At 42.0% G+C, this 23,534-nt stretch overlaps 1 protein-coding gene across 6 annotated transcripts in view; it reads right to left on the bottom strand.

The window, feature by feature from the left end:
- The window catches only part of WAC (WW domain containing adaptor with coiled-coil), an 84,795-nt gene that overhangs the window by 34,841 nt on the left and 26,420 nt on the right, over positions 1-23,534 (bottom strand). For all 6 annotated transcript variants that reach the window (XM_060291686.2, XM_060291662.2, XM_060291691.2 and 3 more), the window contains exon 4: positions 1,391-1,497. In XM_060291686.2, coding sequence (XP_060147669.1) covers positions 1,391-1,497 — 107 coding nt within the window. The remainder of the gene's footprint in view (positions 1-1,390; positions 1,498-23,534) is intronic.

Raw genomic sequence — 23,534 nt, 5'->3', positions numbered from 1 at the left:
TACCATCACCAACTGTGCAAGGCTCTTCCTCTGAGCAACTGGGTTCTGATGACCCCAACCTCTTCCTTTTGCTCCCAGCCGTCAGGGGTAATCACTATATGTTCCTTTTCCTTTCCTGTATTTGAAATTCTCTATGCTAAAATAACCGGTCTGAGTCCTGTTTTCCTAATTGGACCCTAAAAACTACTCTAAAATTTTTATGAAAATCGCTGATGTCTCAATTTTCTATGGAAATGTACTATCTACACTGATTCAACAAGAGACAAATAATAATAAACCCCAAGGGTTTTCAGTACCGATTCAGGTATGATCACCTGAGTAACAAAGGCAATGTCTGCCGGATTCAGCCTACACTTCTACAGCCTTCTAGTTGTTCTTCCTTCCTATAATGTATTTTCCTATCATGTTTTTAAAATTGCAAACATGGTACTTCACTGATTATACCCTTTAGTAGCTCTCCACTGCCTTTACATATAGTTCATATTCCCTGGAAAGGCAGAGAATGCTTTGTAATCCGGCCCCATTTCTCTCTGTAACCTGAGCCCCTGCCATTCCTCCACACCATCGAAATCCGTGTTCTGCAAACATGTGGTGTTATTTCATACTTCTACGTCTTTGTAGGTGCTGTTCCTTTTCATGCTACACAAATTCCAACCTCTTCCACTGCGTGGGTTACAGTCAGTCTGTTGGCCAGCACACCTTCCTCTTCCAGGCTGCAGCCCCCCTCTTGAGGGCTCCCCAGCAACATTAACATGCATCATTTTAATGGTTTACTTTTCAGTCTCCACCATAGGTCCAAAAGTTCCTTTAAGATGGGCTACATTTTCTCAGTTCTATACATCAACAACCTAGCATATGCCTGGGAAATTGAAACCTTATTTTTGAATGAATGTATTAAAACTTTTGTTTGAACCTTGACTCTAAAAAGTTCAACCTGAGTAATAGTTAACTTCATTAACAATTACTTCATTTTTAGAAATACCTACAATTCCTCACTGGGTTTCATGCCTTTCAGGAGAGGGACCTCTATGTCACTAGTGTCTTGTAGAGTATGTAATACAAGTAGACACTCAATAAATTTATAGAATTTTTTTAACAGAAGTTTATAGATTATGAAAAGAAGCAGCTCAAGTTAAGCCACAAGTTTCACAATCTAGAGTTCTGTGTATCTCAAGTATCACAATGGTAAATTCTGCTCCACAGAGGAAGGCAAACAATATTATTTCTTGGTGAAACAGTACCAAGATGGCATATTTGGACCACGCTCAGTTCGAATAATAAGGCCAGCTCATTAGTTCAAGTGCGTTAAGAAAAGATCAACTTTGATTTAAAAACAATTTTTTTGCAATGAATTCCAAAAACACAAAATTGGGCATGTTTATATACTTACTGCATCTGAAGTTTTGCTTGGATTACTGCTTGGATTAGAAGAATGTGAATTTGAACTATGAAGAGCACTGTGGTTGTGTGAATTTTCTTGGGGAGAGTAACTGGTCCCTTAAAAAATAAAAAGCAAAGTGAATTATAAGTCATATTTGATGTTTGCACTGGTTTCTATCATACTACAGATCACTGTATATCACTAACTCATCATTGCAAAACCTCATTTTTATCATTTCTAGCAACTTGTAGCTTTTTATAAAATAAAAGTTCTAATAAAGACACAACGTACATAGAGAAAAGGCAAAAAAGTTCAACTGACAGAGAACTAGAAGTCACAATTATCCAGTACGTTTTTGCAATTATTTTTCAACTTCTTAAACAGTTTCCACACTTGCTCTTTTAAGTTTTGCCAAATTTCAACTAAAACAGTATGAAGTTTTCAAAAAGTTAAGTTTCAGGAAAGGTGCCTGCTTTCAAGATGATGAAGATGGCATCATATCTCCTCACTACAGGACCAACTCTTCCTAAAAACTGCTTAAAAGTAATTCATGAGTTTTATGAATAATCTACACATCTCAGAGACCATCAGGGATGATGGTTTCTATTGTCTTAAGAAAAACCAAGATATAAATACCCACACTTGATTCATGATACAAAAAGGTCCACTACAAAAATCTAACTGTTAGTACTTCAATTTCACTCCACGTCTTTATTTTTCAGCATCAAGGTAACATAATTCAACTCCCCACACCCAAAAATGAGCTAGCAAGTGGTATGGAGGCTACAAGACAATGAACAAAAAACTGGAAGTGGGAAGAGCAATTTAGATGGTCCAGTGGTCCTGGAAATTAATTAGCAGTCAGAACCAGAGCTGTTATGAGAAGAAATGAGTAAGAATTAACCATTTCAATCAACAGGAACAACTACAGGCCTACCTCTGTTTTACTGGGCTTTGCTTTATTGCGCTTCAGTTACTGGGTTTCTTACAAATCGAAGGTCTGCGGCAATCTTACATCTATCAGCGCCATTTTTCCAACAGCACTGGCTCACCCCGCGTCTCTGTGTCGCAGTTTGGTAATTCTCGCGGTATTCCCAACTTGTTCGTGTTACTCTATTTGTTATAGCGACCCGTGGTGAGTGACCTTTGAGTTGCTACTGTAACTGTTCTGAAGCACCACCAACCACCTCCACTGCCCCGCCTCGGGCCACGCTCTTCCCTGAGACACAGCAATGCTGAAATGAGGCCAGTTAATAACCCTGCAATGGCCTCTCAGTGCTCAGTGACACAAAGAGTCACACGTCTCTCACTCCGAGTGAAAAGCCAGACATGGTGAAGCTCAGTGAGGAAGGCTGGTCGAAAGCCAAGACGGGAAGCAAGCTGGGCCTCTTGCACCAAACAGTTAGCCAAGCTGTGAATGCGAGAGAAAAGTTCTAGAAGGAGAATCTGAAGTGCTGCTCCAGTGAACACAAGGAAGAAAGAGCAACAGCCTTAACTGCTCCTGTGGAGCAAGTTTTACTGAGCTGGACGGAAGATCAAACCAGCCACAACATTCCCCTAGGCCAAAGCCTAGTCCAGAGCAAGGCCCCAACTCTCTTCAATTCTACGAAGGCTGAGAGAGGTGAGGAAGCTAGCAGAGGTTGGCTCATGAGGCTGAAGGAAAGAAACGGTCTCCGTAACATCGAAGTGCAAGGTGAAGCCACAAGTGCTGGTGTAGAAGCTGCAGCAAGTCACCCAGGAGATCTAGCTAAGATCATTCATGAAGGTACCTACACTCAACAGATCTCCAATGTGGATGAGAGAGCCTTCTGTTTCATAGAGAGGAGTCAATGGCTGGCTTCAAAGCTTCAAAGCACAGGCTGACTCTCTCAGGGGCTAAGGCAGCTGGTGACTTGAAGTTGAAGCCAATGCTCATCTACCATCCGAAAATCCCAGGGCCCTTAAGAACTCTGTGCTAAATCTATCTACTCTGCCTGTGCTCTGTAAAAGGAACAGCAAAGCCTGGATGACAGCCCATCAGTTTATAACATGGTTTACTGAATATGTTCAGCCCACTGCTGAGACCTACTGCTAAGAAAAAAAGATTCCTCCCAAAATATTACAGCTCACTGACAAGGCATCTGGTCACCCAAGAACTCTGATGGAGATGGACAAGATTCGTGTTGTTTCCATGCCTGTTAACGCAACATCTATTCTGCAGCCCATGGATCAAGGCTCACTTCAACTTCCTGTTCTTTTTTGAGAAATACATTTCATAAGGCTATAGTTGCCACAGACAGTGAGTCTTCTGACTGATCTAGGTAAAGCGAATTGAAAACCCTCTGGGAAGGATTCACCATTGTAGATGCCGTTAAGAACATTCATGATTCACGGTAAGAGGTCAAAATATCAACATTCACAGGAGTTTGGAAGAAGCTGATTCCAACCCTCACGGATGACTTTGAGGGGTTCAAGACTTCGGTGGAGGAAGGAACTGCAGACATGGTGGAAACAGCAAGAGAACTAGAAGTGGAGCTGAAGATGTGACTGAATTACTGCAATCTCATGATAAAACCTGAATGGATGAGGAACTGCTTCTCATGGATAAGCGAAAAAAGTGGTTTCTTGAGATGGAATCTACTCCTCGTGAAGATGCTGTGAAGACTGTTTGAAATGACAACAAAGGATTTAGAATACTCAGTAAACTTAGTTGATAAAGCAGCAGCAGGGTTTGAGATCATGGATTCCAATTTTCAGAAACAGGGTTTTTTTTTGTTGTTTTAACATCTTTATGGGAGTATAATTGCTCTACAATGGTGTGTTAGTTTCTGCTTTATAACAAAGTGAATCAGTTATACATATACATATGTTCCCATATCTCTTCCCTCTTGCGTCTCCCTCCCTCCCACCCTCCCTATCCCACCGCTCTAGGTGGTCACAAAGCACCGAGCTGATCTCGCTGTGCTATGTAGCTGCTTCCCACTAGCTATCTATTTTACATTTGGTAGTGTATGTATGTCCATGCCACTCTCTCACTTCGTCCCAGCTTACCCTTCCCGCTCCCTGTGTCCTCAAGTCTATTCTCTACGTCTGCATCTTTATTCCTGTCCTGCCCCTAGGTCCTTCAGAACCATGTTTTTTTTTTTTTTTTTTAAGATTCCATATATATGTGTTAGCATACAGAATTTTTCTCTTTCTTACTTCACTCTGTATGACAGACTCTAGGTCCACCCACCTCACTACAAACAACTCAATTTCATTTCTTTTCATGGCTGAGTAATATTCCACTGTATATATGTGCCACATCTTCCTTATCCATTCATCTGTCGATGGACACTTAGGTTGCTTCCATGTCCTGGCTACTGTAAATAGTGCTGCAGTGAACACTGTGGTACATGACTCTTTTGGAATTACGGTTTTCTCAGGGTATATGCCCAGTAGTGGGATTGCTGGGTCGTATGGTAGTTCTATTTGTAGTTTTGTAAGGAACCTCCCTACTGTTCTCCATAGTGGCTGTACCAATTTACCTTCCCACCAACAGTGCAGGAGGGTTCCCTTTTCTCCACACCCTCTCCAGCATTTATTGTTTGCAGATTTTTTGATGATGGCCATTCTGACAGGTGTGAGGGGATACCTCGCTGTAGTTTTGACTTGCATTTCTCTAATGATTAGTGATGTTGAGCACCCTTCCATGTGTTTGTGGGCAATCTGTATATCTTCTTTGGAGAAATGTCTATTTAGGTCTTCTGCCAGGGGCTTTTTGAATAGGGACTAGATTTCACATTCTATGAAACAGATTTATCTAGAACACTTAGCAAAACTAACAACTGTAACTTAAAAAAAAAGAAATGAGGAGGAAAAGGAATTTAGAAGTGGATCAAGAAGTCTCTTCCATTAAAAAGATGGGGACTTCCCTGGTGGCGCCGTGGTTAAGAATCCGCCTGCCAATGCAGGGGACACGGGTTCGATCCCTGCTCCGGGAGGATCCCACATGCTGCGGAGCAACTAAGCCCATGTGCCACAACTACTGAGCCCGCGTGCCGCAGCTACCGAAGCCTATGCACCTAGAGCCCGTGCTCCGCAATGAGAAGCCCACGCACGGCAACAAAGAGTAGGCCCTGCTCTCCGCCAACTAGAGAAAGCCTGCGTGCAGTGACAAAGATCCAACACAGCCAAAAATAAATAAATTAAATTTTTTTAAAAAGATGAAAGTTAGGGGACGCACATAGAATATAATGAACAAGCACTATGAGCTCAGAATGAAGTAACGGCATGGCGAGAGAAAAGGCAATGACCAAGATTTAATCCTGGATAGGACCCAAGTTACTGGGGAAACTAGAAGCAGCTTCAGATCCAAAAACGCGAGTGATACGACTAAAGACAAAAGGGGGTTAAGTGCCCAGCAAAATGTAGCTGATACAAGAGAGGAAATTTCCCAGCAAGACCGCTGCTTGAGATGCCCGACAGTTTCTTCATCATCTACTTACTTTTAAATTTGTCTTGCTGGATGGTATGTATTTATGTAAAACACCCTAAACTTTTTTTTAATACAGTAGTCAATGAATTCTTCAATAAACACTGTAAGAATGAACACGACTGAAAGAAGAAATCAGTCAAGAATAAGCTCACGCATACAGGAAGGTTAGCACGGAAACTGAGACTGCGGTCCTCAGAAAAGCCTGCTTGCAGAGTTGGTCCCTGGCTGGCACAGTGACTCTTCAGGAGGAAGAGCTGCCACAACAGTAACTGCCAAGAGTGGCTGACTGTGGCTAAGCTGTTGTGCAGACGATATGGTTTATGCTGAACACCTGCTTTCCTACTGAGAATCCAGACTTCTGGTGAAAACTAGGCAGAGATGCCTACCTAAGAACCCAAATCCAATAGAAACCTTGGGTACTAAATCTCTAATAAGCTTTCCTGGTGGACAACATTTCACCAGTGTTGTCACAATTCGTTGCTGGAGGAATGAAGCGTCTGCTTGTGTGACTCCACTGGGGCAAGATTCTTAGAAGCTTTTTGCACCTGGTGTCTTCCAGGTTTTGCCCCAGATGCCTTTTCCCTTTGCCGACTACATTTTGTATTCTTTCATGGTTCGTAAGTCATAGCCATGTTATCAAGGTCCTATGACTCCTCTTAAGAGGATCATCAAACCTGGGGGGTGGTATGAGGACCCCATCACATTCAAAGAAAACTCAATACTCCAAATTAGACTTTAAAGAAAATCTCTGCTCTATGGCAAAATTTGCACTTTTCAGCTGTAACTGATGAATTTCTTTTTTTTTAAAATCAAGCTTTACAGCTGCATGCAAATAAAAAAGAAACAGTAATATGGACTACTACAACACCATACTTATATACACGACGAGTTGAGATTTCCACGGAAATTTCCATAAATATGTTGGCAATGTTGAAGAAAAGGCCGGTATTACTGACTGAAATGATCCCCAGAGTAGTTCACTGAGAAGCCTGAGTTAGATGCCCTGACATTTATTTGCATACGTTCTTGAGCAAGGTGTAAGTCTATGAGATTAAAGTGCCACACAAAAGGTTTCTTAGAAGACATGATAGGGATAGTACTCTATAAGCCTAAGATTGATTAGAAATGAAATCTATTGATCTCTCATGAGGTTAAGATACAGGAATTCACTTTAGTGTTAGTCTTCATATCCATGGAAATTCAAAAAATTGACAAGCACCCAATTAAGCTCTTAACCTCTGAAGAAGTGACCTGTCTTCCACCAGCCTGACAGACGTTATGGGACAGTTCTCAGGTCTACTCTCAGTGCTTTCAGAGGGCATGACGTAACAAGTAGAAACCATAAGCACCAAGGCACACCAGCATAAGACTTCATAATCGAGAGAAAAACGGCATCAGCTGTTGAGAGGAAAGTCATTTGCAGAAACAGGAGCTTTCTGAATGGGGACTAGACTCCACATTCTACGAAACAGATTTATCTAGAACACTTCGCAGAACTAACAACTGTTAACTTAAGAAAGAAGTGAGAAGGACTTCCTTCCCTGGCGGTCCAGTCGTTAGGACTCGGTGCCTTCACTGCTGAAGGCGCGGGTTCTATCCCTGGTCGGGGAACTGAGATCCCAGAAGCCACGAGGTGTGGCCAAAACAAAAGGAAAAGAAAAAAGAAAAAAGAAGTGAGGGGCAAGAGTGAGATACAGATATTTTACTGCAAGACTAGGGATAAACTCACATTCCTAAGGAACCAAACTAAGTGAAAGGTGTTACAGGAAGCATGATAGAGCCGGCAACAGAGCTGTGGATCAGCGCCAGAAGCATGCACTTAGAACTGATGGCAGGGCAGCTCTGCCTCCGAGGATCAGGACCAGGATAAGCTGAACGAAGGTAACTCTCCATTTAAAAAGCTACAGTTTATATTATCTTCCAAAGCACTGGGGGGGAAGGGAGGCATTAAAAGCACTGAGGCTTTTAATTTCTCCATGTAGTTCTTCCCAACATGAAGTAACATGCAAGCAGGAAAACAAGGTCAGAGCAATGATTACGGTTATGGTTTCCTACAGCCGTACCTTAAAGTGCTACAGAACAGTGTTTCTTTGAAAACTCCTATTTTATCTTAAAAACTCACACAAACTGTTATATCCTATCCCATGATGGATGGATTTGTATGTTTCAGGATAAGAACAGAAGGGTTTTTTTTTTTTTAAGTAGTAGTAGTAGTAGTAGTAGTCGTAGTAGAATGTAGAGTCTAAAGCCGAGAGAAAGAATAAGCGATTTGAGGATGGTAACATATCCAAAGAAAAGCAGAGCCATGCATAAAACCTGAACTCAGATTTTCAATGCTAAATCCAGAGATTTACATACATGTATGCTGGTGAGAGATCATCTCATAGATGCTGTTTGGCCCAACAAAGTAATGGAAGCAAAAACTGTTTGTATGTCTGGTGCCCTAAAAAAAATTATGCTTTCTTTACATTACCAAGAAAAAGGCTTGCTACTTGAAAGAAACAGAAATTATCTCCTTGAGAAAAGTAGAAGTTGTGGCTAAGTGGGATAAAATTGGTTTTAAGCAATACACATTTAAACCAACCTTAGAAATTAAAGTTAAGACTGATAAAGCAAGTATTCAAGACTTCTAAGAAAGGGATACTACTGAGAATTACTTGGGGTCTTGCTTTTGGGAGGGGGCAAAAGGCGGGGCGGGGGGGCGTTTTATGTTCATCCTTGCAACTTGATCGACCTACAGGAGTGGGCAAAGGTCTCCTGTCCCGAGCTCCAACCCAAGGCAGACATGAAAAGGAGAGGTGGCAACATGACTGGATGCTAGTATCACACGAGAACACAAGGATCCAACCTGCTGGGTGTGTGGTGCAGCCACAGCCACTTAAGTACTGTCTACGGCTACTTTTGCTCTTTTCACTGTGGCAATGACTATGTGGACTGGAAGACTAGAATTTTTACTATCCAGCCCTTTAAGAAAGAGTTTGCTCACGTGAAAGAACGCTCACTTCACTAATCATCAGAGAAATGCAAATCAAAACTACAATGAGATATCATCTCACACCAGTCAGAATAGCCATCATCAAAAAATCTAGAAACAATAAATGCTGGAGAGGGTGTGGAGAAAAGGGAACCCTCTTGCACTGCTGGTGGGAATGTGAATTGGTACAGCCACTATGGAGAACAGTAGGGAGGTTCCTTAAAAAACTACAAATAGAACTACCATATGACCCAGCAATCCCACTACTGGGCATATACCCTGAGAAAACCATAATTCAAAAAGAGTCATGTACCAAAATGTTCATTGCAGCTCTATTTACAATAGCCTGGAGATGGAAACAACCTAAGTGTCCATCATCGGATGAATGGATAAAGAAGATGTGGCACATATATACAATGGAATATTACTCAGCCATAAAAGGAAACGAAATTGAGCTATTTGTAATGAGGTGGATAGACCTAGAGTCTGTCATACAGAGTGAAGTAGGTCAGAAAGAGAAAGACAAATACCGTATGCTAACACATATATATGGAATTTAAGAAAAAAAATGTCATGAAGAACATAGGGGTAAGACAGGAATAAAGACACAGACCTACTAGAGAATGGATTTGAGGATATGGGGAGGCAGAAGGGTAAGCTGGGACAAAGCGAGAGAGTGGCATGGACATATATACACTACCAAACGTAAGGTAGATAGCTAGTGGGAAGCAGCCGCATAGCACAGGGAGATCAGCTCCGTGCTTTGTGACCACCTGGAGGGGTGGGATAGGGAGGGTGGGATAGGGAGGGTGGGAGGGAGGGAGACGCAAGAGGGAAGAGATATGGGAACGTATGTATATGTATAAGTGATTCACTTTGTTATAAAGCAGAAACTAACAAAAAATAAATAAATAAATAAAAATAAAAAAAGTTTGCTGACTCCTGGACTGGACAATATTCATCTAAGACAGATAGTTAACATAACAATGTAAGATGCTGACTTCTTCCCTGACAGAATTTTCACTATTTAAAAGGCAGAATAATCCCTCCTACTTGTCACTCTCTAAACTTCAGAAGGTAGATCTTAAGGGTGAGAAGGATATAACCTACAGTCTGAGAAAGATGGAGCCCTAAGAGAGTACTATGGGAAATGGACCCAAAAAATGTAGCAAAACTCACCTAACTCAGCAAGAAATGGGTGTTAAGCAATTAGATTGCCCTCGCATTTAGAAAAAGGGAAGTTGGATATTAGGTGGCAAGTGGGAAGTATATACAATTCTATATAAACAAACAAGGCTGGGAAATGCAAGCAGCTTTTTTAAAGGTGAAACTAGTTTCCACTCTACTCGGGCAAAACACTATGGCATTTGTGTCCTTATTCAGAACAAGACAACCACTGGGATTCCCTACTACATCCTCAGACTTAGAAATTAAGTCTTAATGCCTTCTCCAAGAAACTGGAAAGAACACGTAAGGTACACCTATAATGATAATGAAAGATTTCAAGTACATCCACCACCCCGAACTGCTATTCAAACTAACACAAGCAGGTAGCAGGCATGACTAAGGTTCAGTAGTGGACCTCGAACTTCAGTCTATTAAAAAATGTCGAATTCAAAGTTGAATTTCACAGAGATTGTGATTCACACTATATGAGACGGGACCTCAAGACCTGAATTATTAATAGGCACTCCCTCTGTCAAAATGGTTTTGGTGGTCCGTATGCAGACTGCACTTTATTCCAAGTGTCCTCCTCTCATCACTTCAAACCAGAGACCACAAATATTTAAAAATAAAGGGATTTCACAAAGGATGTCATGTATCTGTAATGGGTATTTCTGCCATAACATAATAAATGTTTTCCTGAAAAACCTTAAACTCTGCAAAACTGCACACTAAAAGTTTTATGGGAAAAATAGGGTAGAAGCAAATCACTCGAAACTATGCAACTTTACCACAACCAGAGCACTAACAAAAACCTGAACAGCACCGGCAAGCAGCTCAGCATGGTTGCAGACTGCTTCAGGGGATATTAAATTGCTGGGGTTGAGAACATGGAAATGAAATTCTGAGCATTGAGGCTACAATCCAAATAGAGAAGAAAAGTGCAACTTGCCACAGAGAGGGAGCCATGCAAGACGAGGGGAGCAGACTTGAAATGTTCTTTAGGGGTCCTGCCTGTACAGCTAGTTGAGGGCTTTTTCTTTCTATTTGAAGGTTATAACCTTAACTCCTACTATTTTGATTTGCACTGCCTAGAAAAACAAAATTTCATGTATGAACCAACACACAACTTCAGTTTACACTGATGCCATTCACCAACTGCATATGAGCTAACTGGTGGTGAAAAGCAGAAGTTGTAGCTAACCAGACTTTCTCCTGGGGAGAGGGGAAACAGGTAAGATGACGTGTCAACCATGGGCTGGCAACCTGACAGTCGCCGGTAGGTGAGTTACTCCCCACAGACCTGCACCATCCAAATGACAGCCACTGGCCGACACACAGCTAGTGAGCACATGACGTGCAGCTCCTCTAAACTGAGATTTGCCGTTATGTGTAAATACACAATGGATTCAGAGACTTAGTACCAAAAAAGTGCAAAATAGCACATTAATACTTTTATATTACGTAATATATTGGGTTAAATAGTGTATTAGTAAAATTAATTGCAGACATTGGCTACTAGAAAATTTAAAATTGCATGCGTGGCTTGCTGGACAGCACTGCTCTAGACGAAGATGCCCACTGACACTTAGTGAGAGGCGGCCAGGGATGACTACTGTGCACAGGACATTTCTCAAAGAACTGTTGCATATCTGAAAAATCAGTTTCTAATCAGCTGAGTCCAGAGCCTGATTCTGCTTAATACAACCTGCTGAATTTTGTAGGAATGTAACTGTTGCACAAATTGTATTATACTTAGTTTTGTTTTGAACTTTTACCAAAATGTTCACCACTCAGAAAAATTTCATCACCAGTAATGCCATACAATACACCTGCACTTGTATTTATTACAAAGAAATGGTATCAAGAAGACACCCTTGTTAAGAGCGTTAGGACGCTCTTAAACTAGTAGAGATAAATGAAAGATAACAGCTCTCAATGACTTTCATTAATAAAGACTATGTTAAAAATAGTACTGCTGGGCTTCCCTGGTGGCGCAGTGGTTAAGAATCCACCTGCCAACGCAGGGGACACGGGTTCGAGCCGTGGTCCAGGAAGATCCCACATGCCGTGGAGCAACTAAGCCCGTGCGCCACAACTACTGAGCCCACCTGCCTAGAGCCCGTGCTCCACAACAAGAGAAGCCGCCTCAATGAGAAGCCCACGCACTGCAACGAGGAGTAGCCCCCGCTCACCGCAGCTAGAGAAAGCCCGCGCGCAGCAACGAAGACCCAACGCAGCCAAAGATAAATAAAATAAATAAATTTATTTAAAAAAACAGTACTGCTATCCTGTATGTTTATCCCAAATGAACATGCTAAATATATCCTGTATGTTTATCCCAAATGAACATGCTAAATATTTTCAGCAAGGTGATACAAACTACTTTGTGAAAATCACATTTAACATTATCTCCTTTGAAGCTGCCCATATCTTTCCTGTTCTTACATGTGCAGGTAGCACGTATTATTCATGCTTGTCTACAGGCTAGAAACGGGACATTTACAAAATACTTGAGAAGGTGCACATGCAACAAAGAACACTGAGTTGGCTCCCTTCCTCACATCATACACAAATATTCAAAGTGAATCACAGAAATTAATGTAAGAGCAAAAACTGTAAAACTCTTAAAATACAGGTGTAAAATACTGCCAAAAAAACAAGCGAAAAGAAAAACAAATTAGACTTTGTCAAAATTAACAACTCTGTGCTTCAAACTCTGTGTCAATAAGAAGACAATCCACAGAATGGGAGAACACACTTGCAAATCTTATGCAAAGGGCTTTTATCTGGTTCTACCAGTAGGAACTCTCACAACTCAATAAAAAAGAAAAACCAGACTTCAGAAGAGTGAAACAGGCTTTCTTGGTGGTCCAGTGGGTAAGACCTCACGCTTCCACACGCAGGCGGCGCAGGTTCGATCCCTGGTCAGGGGAGTTCCACATGCCACGTGGTGCAGCCAAAAAAAAAGAGTGAAACATCCCAACTTTCCCCAAAGACGCACAAATGGCCAAAAGGCACATGAAAAAATGCTCAACAACATTAGCCGTTGGGGAAATGCAAATTAAACCTGCAATGAGATACAACTTCACATCCATCAGGATAGCTACCATCAAAAAGACAGACTTGGGCTTCCCTGGTGACGCAGTGGTTGAGAGTCCGCCTGCCGATGCAGGGGACGCGGGTTCATGCCCTGGTCCGGGAGAATCCCACGTGCCGCGGATAGGCTGGGCCCGTGAGCCGTGGCCGCTGAGCCTGAGCGTCCAGAGCCTGTGCTCCGCAATGGGAGAGGCCGCAGCAGTGAGAGGCCCGCATCCCCCCCCCCAAAAAAAAAAAAAAAAACAGAAACAGACAGGCTTAATAAGTGTTGATGAGGATGTAGAGAAACTGGAACCCTCCTACACACTGCTGCTGTGAATCTAAGCACTCAGCTGCTTTGGAAAACAGTCTGGCAGTTCCTGAAAAGGTTATACATAGAGTTATCATATTACCCAGCAATTCTACCTCTAGGTACATGTCTAACAGAAATGAAAGCATGTGTCCACAAATGTTCATTGCACACTATTCGAAACAGCCAAGACACGGAAACAAACCAAATGTCCCACAAATGATTAACAAATGAATAAAACATGGTATATCTATACTATGGAGTATTATTCAACAAAAAGGAACAAGTACTGCTGCATGTTATAACATGATGAACCTTGAAAATAGTATGCTAAGTGAAATAAGCCAGTAACAAGACTACAACAAGACGCCTGAGCGTCCAGAGCCTGTGCTCCGCAACGGGAGAGGCCACAACAGTGAGAGGCCCGCATACCGCCAAAAAAAAAAAAAAAAATAGGCCAACTACGGAGACAGAAGGGAGATGAATGGTTGCCTAGGGCCGCGGGCACGTGGGAGACGGGAACAGTAAGAGCCACAGGGTTTCTGTTTGGATGACAAAAACATTCTAAAACTGGCTGTGGTGGTGGCTGCACAACTGAACTCCCGTACAGTTCACTGTAAATGGGCCAACTGTACGGGACGTGAATTACACACCAATAAAAATGTTACCAAAAAAAAAAGTCTACCATATCTTACATGTGACTTCTACTTGTCTAGCTTATACAGAAGTCCGTCATCATTTCTCAAATTCTAATCCTATGAGATGTTTTCAATAAACAATCTTGCATGGTCACGCGAACCTGGAAAAAGCTGTATATGGTACTGTTTTACGGAAAACTAAAATGTGCTTTAAAGGCTCTGAGAATTACCGTTAGTGAATAAACTTTAACCTGGGGGAGGGGGGAGGGAATTAAGTACATGATACAACGTGAACAAACCTCAAAAACACCATGCTAGGTGAAAAAAGCCAATCACAGAAGACCGCATAGAATCCATTTCTATGAAATGTCCATAACAGGACAATCTATCAAGACAGAAAGTAGACGAGTGGTCTGGGCGCGGGCAGGGAGGGGAAGAAAATGGAGAATGTCCGCTAACAGGTACAGGAGGTTTTTTCTGGGGGGGGAGGGGTGGCAGGGATTAATTGCGTGGTATGTGAATTATATTTTAATTTTTAAAAATAACGTTTAAAATATTTTGCTTTTTTACAGGACGGGGAGGTTGGGTCTAACCAAGTTGAGAACCACTCATTTAGTGAAGGGTACTCAATCAGGCCGCAATCAGGCAACCTGGGCTTCAGTCAAGATTTTGCCTCTACTTTACTAAAAACTGAAGAGGTCATCGAACTTCTACAGTTACCTCCACTTGTCAAATAAGGTACTGGTTTACAGTGTGCAGGGCTGCAAAAAAGTCACAACTAAATCTGAAATGCCATACTTAGCAACGTTAACAACCTCTTTTGACCTCTGCCATCTGACTTTTCACTATGGGATTAATGAAGATTTTAGAGTAAGATTTTTATCCTCCTTTCTGTTAGCTCTTCAGGAGGGCTGTATTAACAAAGTAACAATAAAAGTCTACAGCCTTCAAACTGCCTATGCCCTTAAGATTCAGCGCCTTATACTTCTACTTGCCTAAAAAAATTATCAACTCTCAACTCTTCAGCGATCTCAGGCACTTGGTTTGCTAACACACACAGCACACAGGCAGTGAGCACCACAGGGCTATGCAGACTTAATCCTGGACTAGCGATCTCCTCCTCTTTACTGACTCCAGCAGAAATTCGCTGGGCTCACCATAATATTCTAACTGCTCTCCCACTATCATTCTTATCTCCATTTCAAAACACTCTCTACAGAATAGTCAAAGTAATCTTTTAAACATGTACCTCAGATCATGACATGTGTTTTGAATTTTAATGAGTACAGAAGGAAGCCATTCACTACACTTCGGCTACACTGGCCTCTTTCAGTTCTTTGAATATATGCCCAGTTCTTTCCTACCCTAGATCCTTCATACATTCTACCCCCTCACCGCTTACCTCCCACTCCGTCTGCCTATTTCTTCAGGTCATCCTTAGGTTTCATCTTAAATGCCAAATCCTTAGAAAAGCCCTCCCTGATCCCTCAATCTAAAAACAAGCCCCCATCACAGCACACACTGTCCTTAACAGCTATTCTTATGCAGTGTAATCAAGACTACATCTCACATTGCTCCCTATGTTTTCTCGTTTTTTAATTAGCTGACTGGCTAGCCTAAGGACAGAATGCATTCCTTTGAGAGAAAAACATAAGTTAGTATGGAAAACAACGAGCACTTTTAGTTAATTTGTGAAATTATCCTAAGATTCTAAAAGGGAGAGTAGGAAACTGCAACTGAAAAACTAAGCATCCTCCCAAGCTGATGCCTTTAGAGACAGAGAAAGAGGCGCAGGTGCTGGCACGCCTCAAGGTCTCTCTCCAAGTATTTTCACCTCCTGCCTAATCAACTGAGCAAGAAGTGGCAGAGTTCAACCTTGGAAACCTCATGGTCACGGCAACCCCTCACCCCATCTATGAAAGGGTGAAAAATGACCAAAGGAATCTTCAAGTGTGTGCCATGTCCTAAATGTTTCGTACACTTAAAACTCTCAGTTACACTAAGATAGTGAGAAACTACACAGATCTAAGAGATTTAACTGGGTACAATGAGATGGAGAATAAACTTCAGTCACGGAAAACAATAGGAGCAACTGGCATAAAAAGAGGTAAACACAGAATGGCAAGGGTTCAGAGGGCAATGAGTAAAACTAGTTTGACAGGAACATGCGGTTCCCAAATGAGATAAAAGGGAATAAAGCTAACTTAAGCTAAAGACATCAAGGGCCTTGGAAATCAAACTAAGGGAAAAAAAAAAAGAAAACAAACAGATTTTTATCTTCTGGACAAAGGACTGTCAAAATAAATAATTAAAAACCTATTTTTTGCTTTTGAGGTTCTTTTTTTTGGGGTGCTTTTGAACAGTACTGGGTGCATCATGAAAAAAGCAGATTAAAAGTAGGCATCTCTAAGGGTAACATAAAAGACTAAAAAAGAGGTTTAAGAGGATTCTTTCTAGAGAAATGGTTACCTAATATTCTCCCCCCAACTTCAAGCTACAAAATTTCTTGCTTACATGGCTGGCTGCTCATCCTTCAGGTGTCAATTCACAAGCTGCCCCTAAAAAAGCCCTTCCCTGACCACCTCCTACACCTGCCTCCCTCTCTCCTGACATTACCATTTTCAAATCGTAATTCATTTCCTTTACAGCACACATCTCAGTATGAGATCATCCTGTTCATCTACCTTAGATCATTTCTCTTCCCCTAGGAGGGAAGCTCCCTGAGCACAGGGAACCTTGCCTGTCATGCCACGCTATAAACCCTGCATGTAGTTACAACGGTGCTTGAGTTTCTCAACAGACTCTAAAATAGACACATGAATGGAAGCCCAATACCACAACAGGAGCTGCTCTTCCTGCAATGGTGGTAGTGGGGGATTAAGGACAATAATTAGCCCAGTCACATTCTTGGAACCTCTGGGCTCCATACAGTATCATTTAAAAAGAAATAACAGGGCTTCCCTGGTGGCGCAGGGGTTGAGAGTCCGCCTGCTGATGCAGGGGACACGGGTTCGTGCCCCGGTCTGGGAAGATCCCACATGCCGCGGAGCGGCTGGGCCCGTGAGCCATGGCCGCTGCGCCTGTGCGTCCGGAGCCTGTGCTCTGCATCAGGAGAGGCCACAACAGTAAGGGGCCCGCGTACCGCAAAAAAAAAAAAAAAAAAAAGAAAAAAGAAATGACATAGATAATCTCCAGAGATTAGCTGTCGAAAGGCTAGGTAGTAGTAACAAGTTCTATGTATCATGAGCAGGTATATAAACTTCACCTGTTAAATATAAATAACATGACACAGCAAAGAGTTCTAACAAGACACTCATGACCTGGAACACCCACTGAAATTGAAAATTACTCTCGACTTCCCTGGTGGCACAGTGGTCAAGAACCCGCCTGCCAATGCAGGGGACACCAGTTCGAGCCCTGGTCTGGGAAGATCCCACATGCCACGGAGTAGCTAAGCCCGTGTGCCACAGCTAGTGAGCCTGCGCTCTAGAGCCCACGAGCCACAACTACTGAAGCCCACGTGCCTAGAGCCCATGTTCCGCAACAAGAGGAGCCACCGCAACGAGAAGCCCGCGCCCCGCAACGAGGAGCAGCCCCCGCTCACCGCAACTAGAGAAAGCACAGCAACGAAGACTCAATGCAGCCAAAAAAATAAACTAAGATCACTGAAACAGAGCCTTAGGCTTAAAAAAAAAAAAAAAACTTACCCTCCATTCTATTACCTGTACAACATAATATAAACTGGAAAAGCGCTTTTCCCAAAATTTTAAGGTATATGAAAGAAAAAAGGCAGCATATTCCAGCAGAGTTACCTCAAGGAAAACAGTAAGTTTCCTCTTACAGATAAGACACTTTGAATACTGCTCTTGTGTGTCCCTTAACAGAGACACATGCAAACAAACAGCATTTACTCCATCTGTTTTTGCTGGGTAGTCATCCTGCTTTGGATCAAGACAGGCCTGCAGTTTGGGATAAGGTACTGGTGAACGAACACTGGACACTGTGTACCTAGGTGTGCTCCAACTGTGAAATGGTGTCTGTTAAAGGGGAGAGTCAACACTGCCATACCACCTAAACCAGTTTTATAAACATTTAAGTGACATATGCAAAACACTATGAAGTATTTTAAAAATAAAAACAGAAGCTCAGAATAAGGGGGAAGAGAAGCTGCAACAGATAGATGACATTTGCTGATAATGTTTAACCTACATACTGATTTGATGACAACACGCTTTGCACAAAGAATATTATTTCATTATCTCTTCGCTCTCCCTTCAGTCCCAATCTTCCGGTTCCTCACCCCCCTCCCTGTCCAATCACAGCTCTAGCCAGACTTAGATTATATAGATTTATTGAGGAGCTGTTTCAAACTTTCAAGGAAAAAGTATATAATCTGTTCCAGAATCAGACTCAATCATAAAATTAACCAACTGGAAATCCTGGCAAACATTAACAAGAATTGCAGAGCAACAGCAGAGCAACAGTTGAATATTCAAAGTCTTGCATGAGTATACACATTGAATGGTAACTTCTTAAAATATGCTGTCAACAGATAATGAAGAGCATTTGATAGATTTCAAAGCATTAAACAACTAACTGTAGAAATAGCTGGATGTCTCCTTAACATGAAAAAGTGTCTAATGAGGAATGATCTTTACATAATGATCATCTTATCACCAGGCAATACCTTTTTAATACCAAGAACCACACCCGCGATTGAGTCTTTTACTGTTTTTTAATTGCAATAACTATTATTTGATTTTCTAAAATAAAGAACAGGTATTAATATTATAATTGGAAGCTACAGAAAAACATGAGGAAGGATAACTGTATCCTCACAGGCTTTTTTTCTGCACATACATCTAATACCCAAAGACAGAATCACACTACTTTACATGTGTATTTTTCTACTTAAATGGCAGACAGAAGAGGGGGGAGAGAGGGTCACTCGGCCCAACTGAGTAGAGAACTACCTGAATCAGAGGAGAGCCCTGCCACTCTAAAACCCTGCCTGGATCCACAGACGTTGACTCTTGGAAAGAGAATTAAAGACAGTGGAAGTTCAGGGCTTCCCTGGTGGCGCAGTGGTTAAGAATCCACTGAGCCCTGGTCCAGGAAGATACCAAGGCCGCAGAGCAACTAAGTCCGTGCGCCACAACTACTGAGCCCACGTGCCACAACTACTGAGCCCACGTGCCACAACTACTGAGCCCGCGTGCCACAACTACTGAAGCCCACATGCCTAGAGCCTGTGCTCCACAACAAGAGAAGCCACCACAATGAGAAGCCCGCGCACCGTAACGAAGAGTAGCCCCCGCTCGCCGCAACTAGAGAAAGCCCACGCACAGCAACGAAGACCCAACACAGCCAAAAATCAAATCCATCAACCAATAAAATTATTTATTTATTTTTAAAAAAAGGCAGAAGTTCGGAGAAAACAGTATGAACTGCTACTTTCCCACATGATCACTCTCCTCCTAAAAGACACCTCCCTCACCTTCTTCCCTTTATCTGGACTCATTTTAGGAACCACCAACTTCTAAGGCTACAATTAAGACAGTGTCCAGAAGAGTAAGAAACAAAGAGAATCTAATCACACTTTACCTATATATATTTAAAACCCAACAGAATGACTTCACTCAAGTACACAGAAACCATTCCACACAGAGCCTGTGCAGAGACCAAAGTGGCAGTATATAATAACCTAAACAGAAGAATACTTCAAAAGAAATCTCAGGAAACCAGTAACTTCTTAAAACAAATTCTCTTTTATCTCAAGAAATAAAGAGAACATGAATTCTACGAAACAAAGCAAGAGATAAAAGGATACAAAGGAGGGGGGTGGAATAAATAAGAGGAGGAACTCAGTGAAAAGATGAAATCCAAGAAACAAAAACCACCTTAGAAGTAATGAAAGAATCAATACTGCTGCAAGCAATGTCAACCACAAGGAACACAGACCTGAGAAATATCACAAAATACATGGGACAGAAGGACAGAGATGACAGCATTTAGAGGTAAGAGGCCAGATGTGAAGGATGAAGCCAACATATCTAGAACTGGAGGTCCTGAAAAGGAGGAGAGAAAACAGGGAGGGCACCCAAGAGAAAAGAAAGCTTCCCTGAAATAAAGAAAGATCTCCATCTGGAGACTGAAGGGGCTCACCATGTAGCAGTGAAAAGTAACAGAGAACCAATAAAAACTGACACATATCCTCACATTCTGGTGAAGCTGCTGAATTGTAAGCATAAAGACAGAATTCTTAAAGCATCCAGGCAGCAGAAGCATGTCACTTACGAAACAAAGAAGGGTTCACCGCAGACCTCTCCACAGAAAACACTAAATGCCAAAAGACAATGAAGTAATGTCTTCTGCTAAGAGAAAAAAAATGGATGTGACCCAGAGAATTATTTTTCCAACTAGGATGTCATTCATGAGTAACAACAGAAAGAGGACATCCTCAAATATTCAAGAACTCAAAACTTAAAGTACTCATATTTTGGGAGGTGATGGGGTTAGTAGATAATCCTAAGAAAAATCAAACCAGCCATTCACCAGTGGAGAAGCTGTGCTTTCAGGACAGGCAGCATGCACTGAATGAAGCTAAACGCATCTCCTTAACAGCTGGGTTCAACAGCCACACACTATTACCAAGCATGTATTCTGATACCTGCCTTGTGCCAAACGACTGACATTATACAGCAAATCATTGTCAAAATATACTCTTTAAACTTTTCCTTTGTTACAATTTTATAAAAGCCGTCAATGACATTACACACACACACACACACACACACACACAGAGCACTCATTTAACAAATGTTTCATTTTCTGAATATTTTACTATATGCCAAAGACAATGCAAGACACTAAGAGAATAGGACCGAAGCCATTCCTCCCTGAAGCTTAGCATAGCTTCCCAAACTTAACTACGTATTGAAAGAAACTGAGGTGCTTTTTAAACAGTTAAAATTCCTCGTCCCCTTCACCACTTTTCATAATTTGAGGATTTTTAGGTTTGTTTGAACTTCTTGGGTGACTCTGATAGCCAGGTTGAGGAGCTACAGGTCTGCCACAGTTACAACATATACAGTTGACCCTTGAACAAGGCGGGTTTGAACTGCACAGGTCCACTTATGCTCAGGTATTTTTCAGTAGTCAATACTACGGTCCTACAGGGTCTGTGTTCGGTTGAGTCCAAGGACTTGGAGGAACCGAGGCTACGGAGGGACACCTCTAAGTCACACTTAACCCCCGTGCTGTTCAAGGATCAAATGTACTGCGACCTCTCCAGGTCTCCTGAATCTTCAAAGGCAGATTAAATAACATCCAGTAATCTTACTGTTGACAGTATTTTATTCTAAGTTTTTTGACAACAGCAGTACAGTCATGATATACTTTGCTATAAATGTCAGAGTCTAGATTGTGTCACTGCTTCTTGAACAGTTTTTAAATGTCTTAAAAACAGTGACAGCAAAACTGACTTCTGTGAAAATATGTAACAGCTCAAGAGTTTGATAAGTTAAAAATAAATTACCTTAAATACATACTTAAGTATAAATAAACACAATATAAACAAATTAAATGTGAACAAAGTATATTTGTTTCACAGAACACACTGACCAAATATCAAAGTACAGGTTATCCAGAAGAGTTGCCTATAGTATGACCTGAGCAAAATGAAAAGCAAATCTGGTACACTTACTATCACTCCGTGTTAGATACAAATATTAAACATTAATTAGCACCTTTCCTTTAAAAAAAATCAGCTATTTGTGTAATGACTTACAGAAGAATGTGATTAGAGAGACGACAACAGATGAAGATTAAATTCTGGCAACAGTAACAGTTTGATAATTGATGACAATGAGTGAAGATTTTCCTACTTGCAACTGTGACTAAACAGTTAAGCAGCAATTATACTCCGGCATTCGTAACAGAGAGATGAAAAGTTACTTCACACAAAAATCTGTACGTGAGGGCTTCCCTGGTGGCGCAGTGGTTGAGAATCCGCCTGCTAATGCAGGGGACACGGGTTCGAGCCCTGGTCCGGGAAGATCCCACATGCCGCGGAGCAACTAGGCCCGTGAGCCACAACTACTGAGCCTGCGTGTCTGGAGCCTGTGCTCCACAACAAGAGAGGCTGCGATAGTGAGAGGCCCGCGCACCGCGATGAAGAGTGGCCCCCGCTTGCCACAACTAGAGAAAGCCCTCACACAGAAATGAAGACGCAACACAGAAAAAATAAATTAATTCATTAATAAACTCCTACCCACAAAAAACAAAAAAAAAAATCTGTACGTGAATGCACAGCTATATCGGTAATAGCCAAAAACTGGCAACAACCTAAATGTCCTTCAACAGTGAGTGGTTAAACAAACTGAAGTACATTATACCACAGAACACTACTCAGTAATAAAAGAGAAACACGCCATTGACACACAGTCCCTTGGTTCTCAAAGGGAATCATGCCGAGTGAAAAAGAACTCAATCCCAAGAGTTACCTACTGTGATTCCACTTATATAACATTCTTGAAATGACAAAACTATACAGATTGAGAACAGATTAGTGGTTGCTGGGGCTTAGGGAAGCATGGAAGGAAGGAGGTAACTGTGGCTACAAAAAGAATAGCACAAGAAACGGTGCTGAACTGTTCTATAATCCAGACCTGGGCGGGAGTCACGTTAATCTACTCATGTGATACAACTGCATGGAATATGCACACACATGCATGCGCGCGCACACACACACACACACAGACAGCGCGTGTAAAACTGGTAAAATCTGAACAGTTAGTGACGGTGTCCACATCAGTTTCCTGGCTATGACAGTATACTACAGTTATGCAAAGTTTTGTGTTTTTTTAGTAGCCACAGCCAAAGCCAAACAGCTGGGGTGCGAACCCAAGTGTGAAGGCTCCTATTCTCCTGCCTGCTAACAAGTACAGGTGCTGTGGTTCTGCTCTCATCGCCCGGAATAAGAGTCATTCTTGTTTTGTTTGTTTTTTTAAATTTATTTTTTGTTTTTGCAGTACGCAGGCCTCTCACTGTTGTGGTCTCTCCCGTTGCGGAGCACAGGCTCCAGACGCGCAGGCTCAGCAGCCATGGCTCACAGGCCCAGCCGCTCCACAGCATGTGGGATCTTCCCGGACCAGGGCACAAACCCGCTTCCCCTGCATCGGCAGGCGGACTCTCAACCACTGCGCCACCAGGGAAGCCCAAGAGTCATTCTTGCTGGAGGTGCCCTTCCATCACTGCTCTGCACTCTCCCCACTGGACTCCCTAAACTCCACCGACGCGTGTTTAATCACTCCCGTTCGCTCATCTAACCTCCATGGCTTTTCTCTCATTTCACTGCCATGGAATCCATGCACATCAAAACATCCTCCGGATACATCACTCGCCTTCTAGAGAAGCCCCAGTTTCAGCCAATCATGTCAATGAACTCCACACAACACTTTCCCACTGTTCTTGTTCCTTAATTTTTCTGTCAAGTTTTCTCTTTTTAAACACTTCTAGATTTGATGCCATTT

Source organism: Globicephala melas, chromosome 2 (genome assembly GCF_963455315.2).
Source record: "Globicephala melas chromosome 2, mGloMel1.2, whole genome shotgun sequence".
NCBI classification, from domain to species: domain Eukaryota; kingdom Metazoa; phylum Chordata; class Mammalia; order Artiodactyla; family Delphinidae; genus Globicephala; species Globicephala melas.
This window is presented reverse-complemented; position numbering and strand designations above follow the sequence as displayed.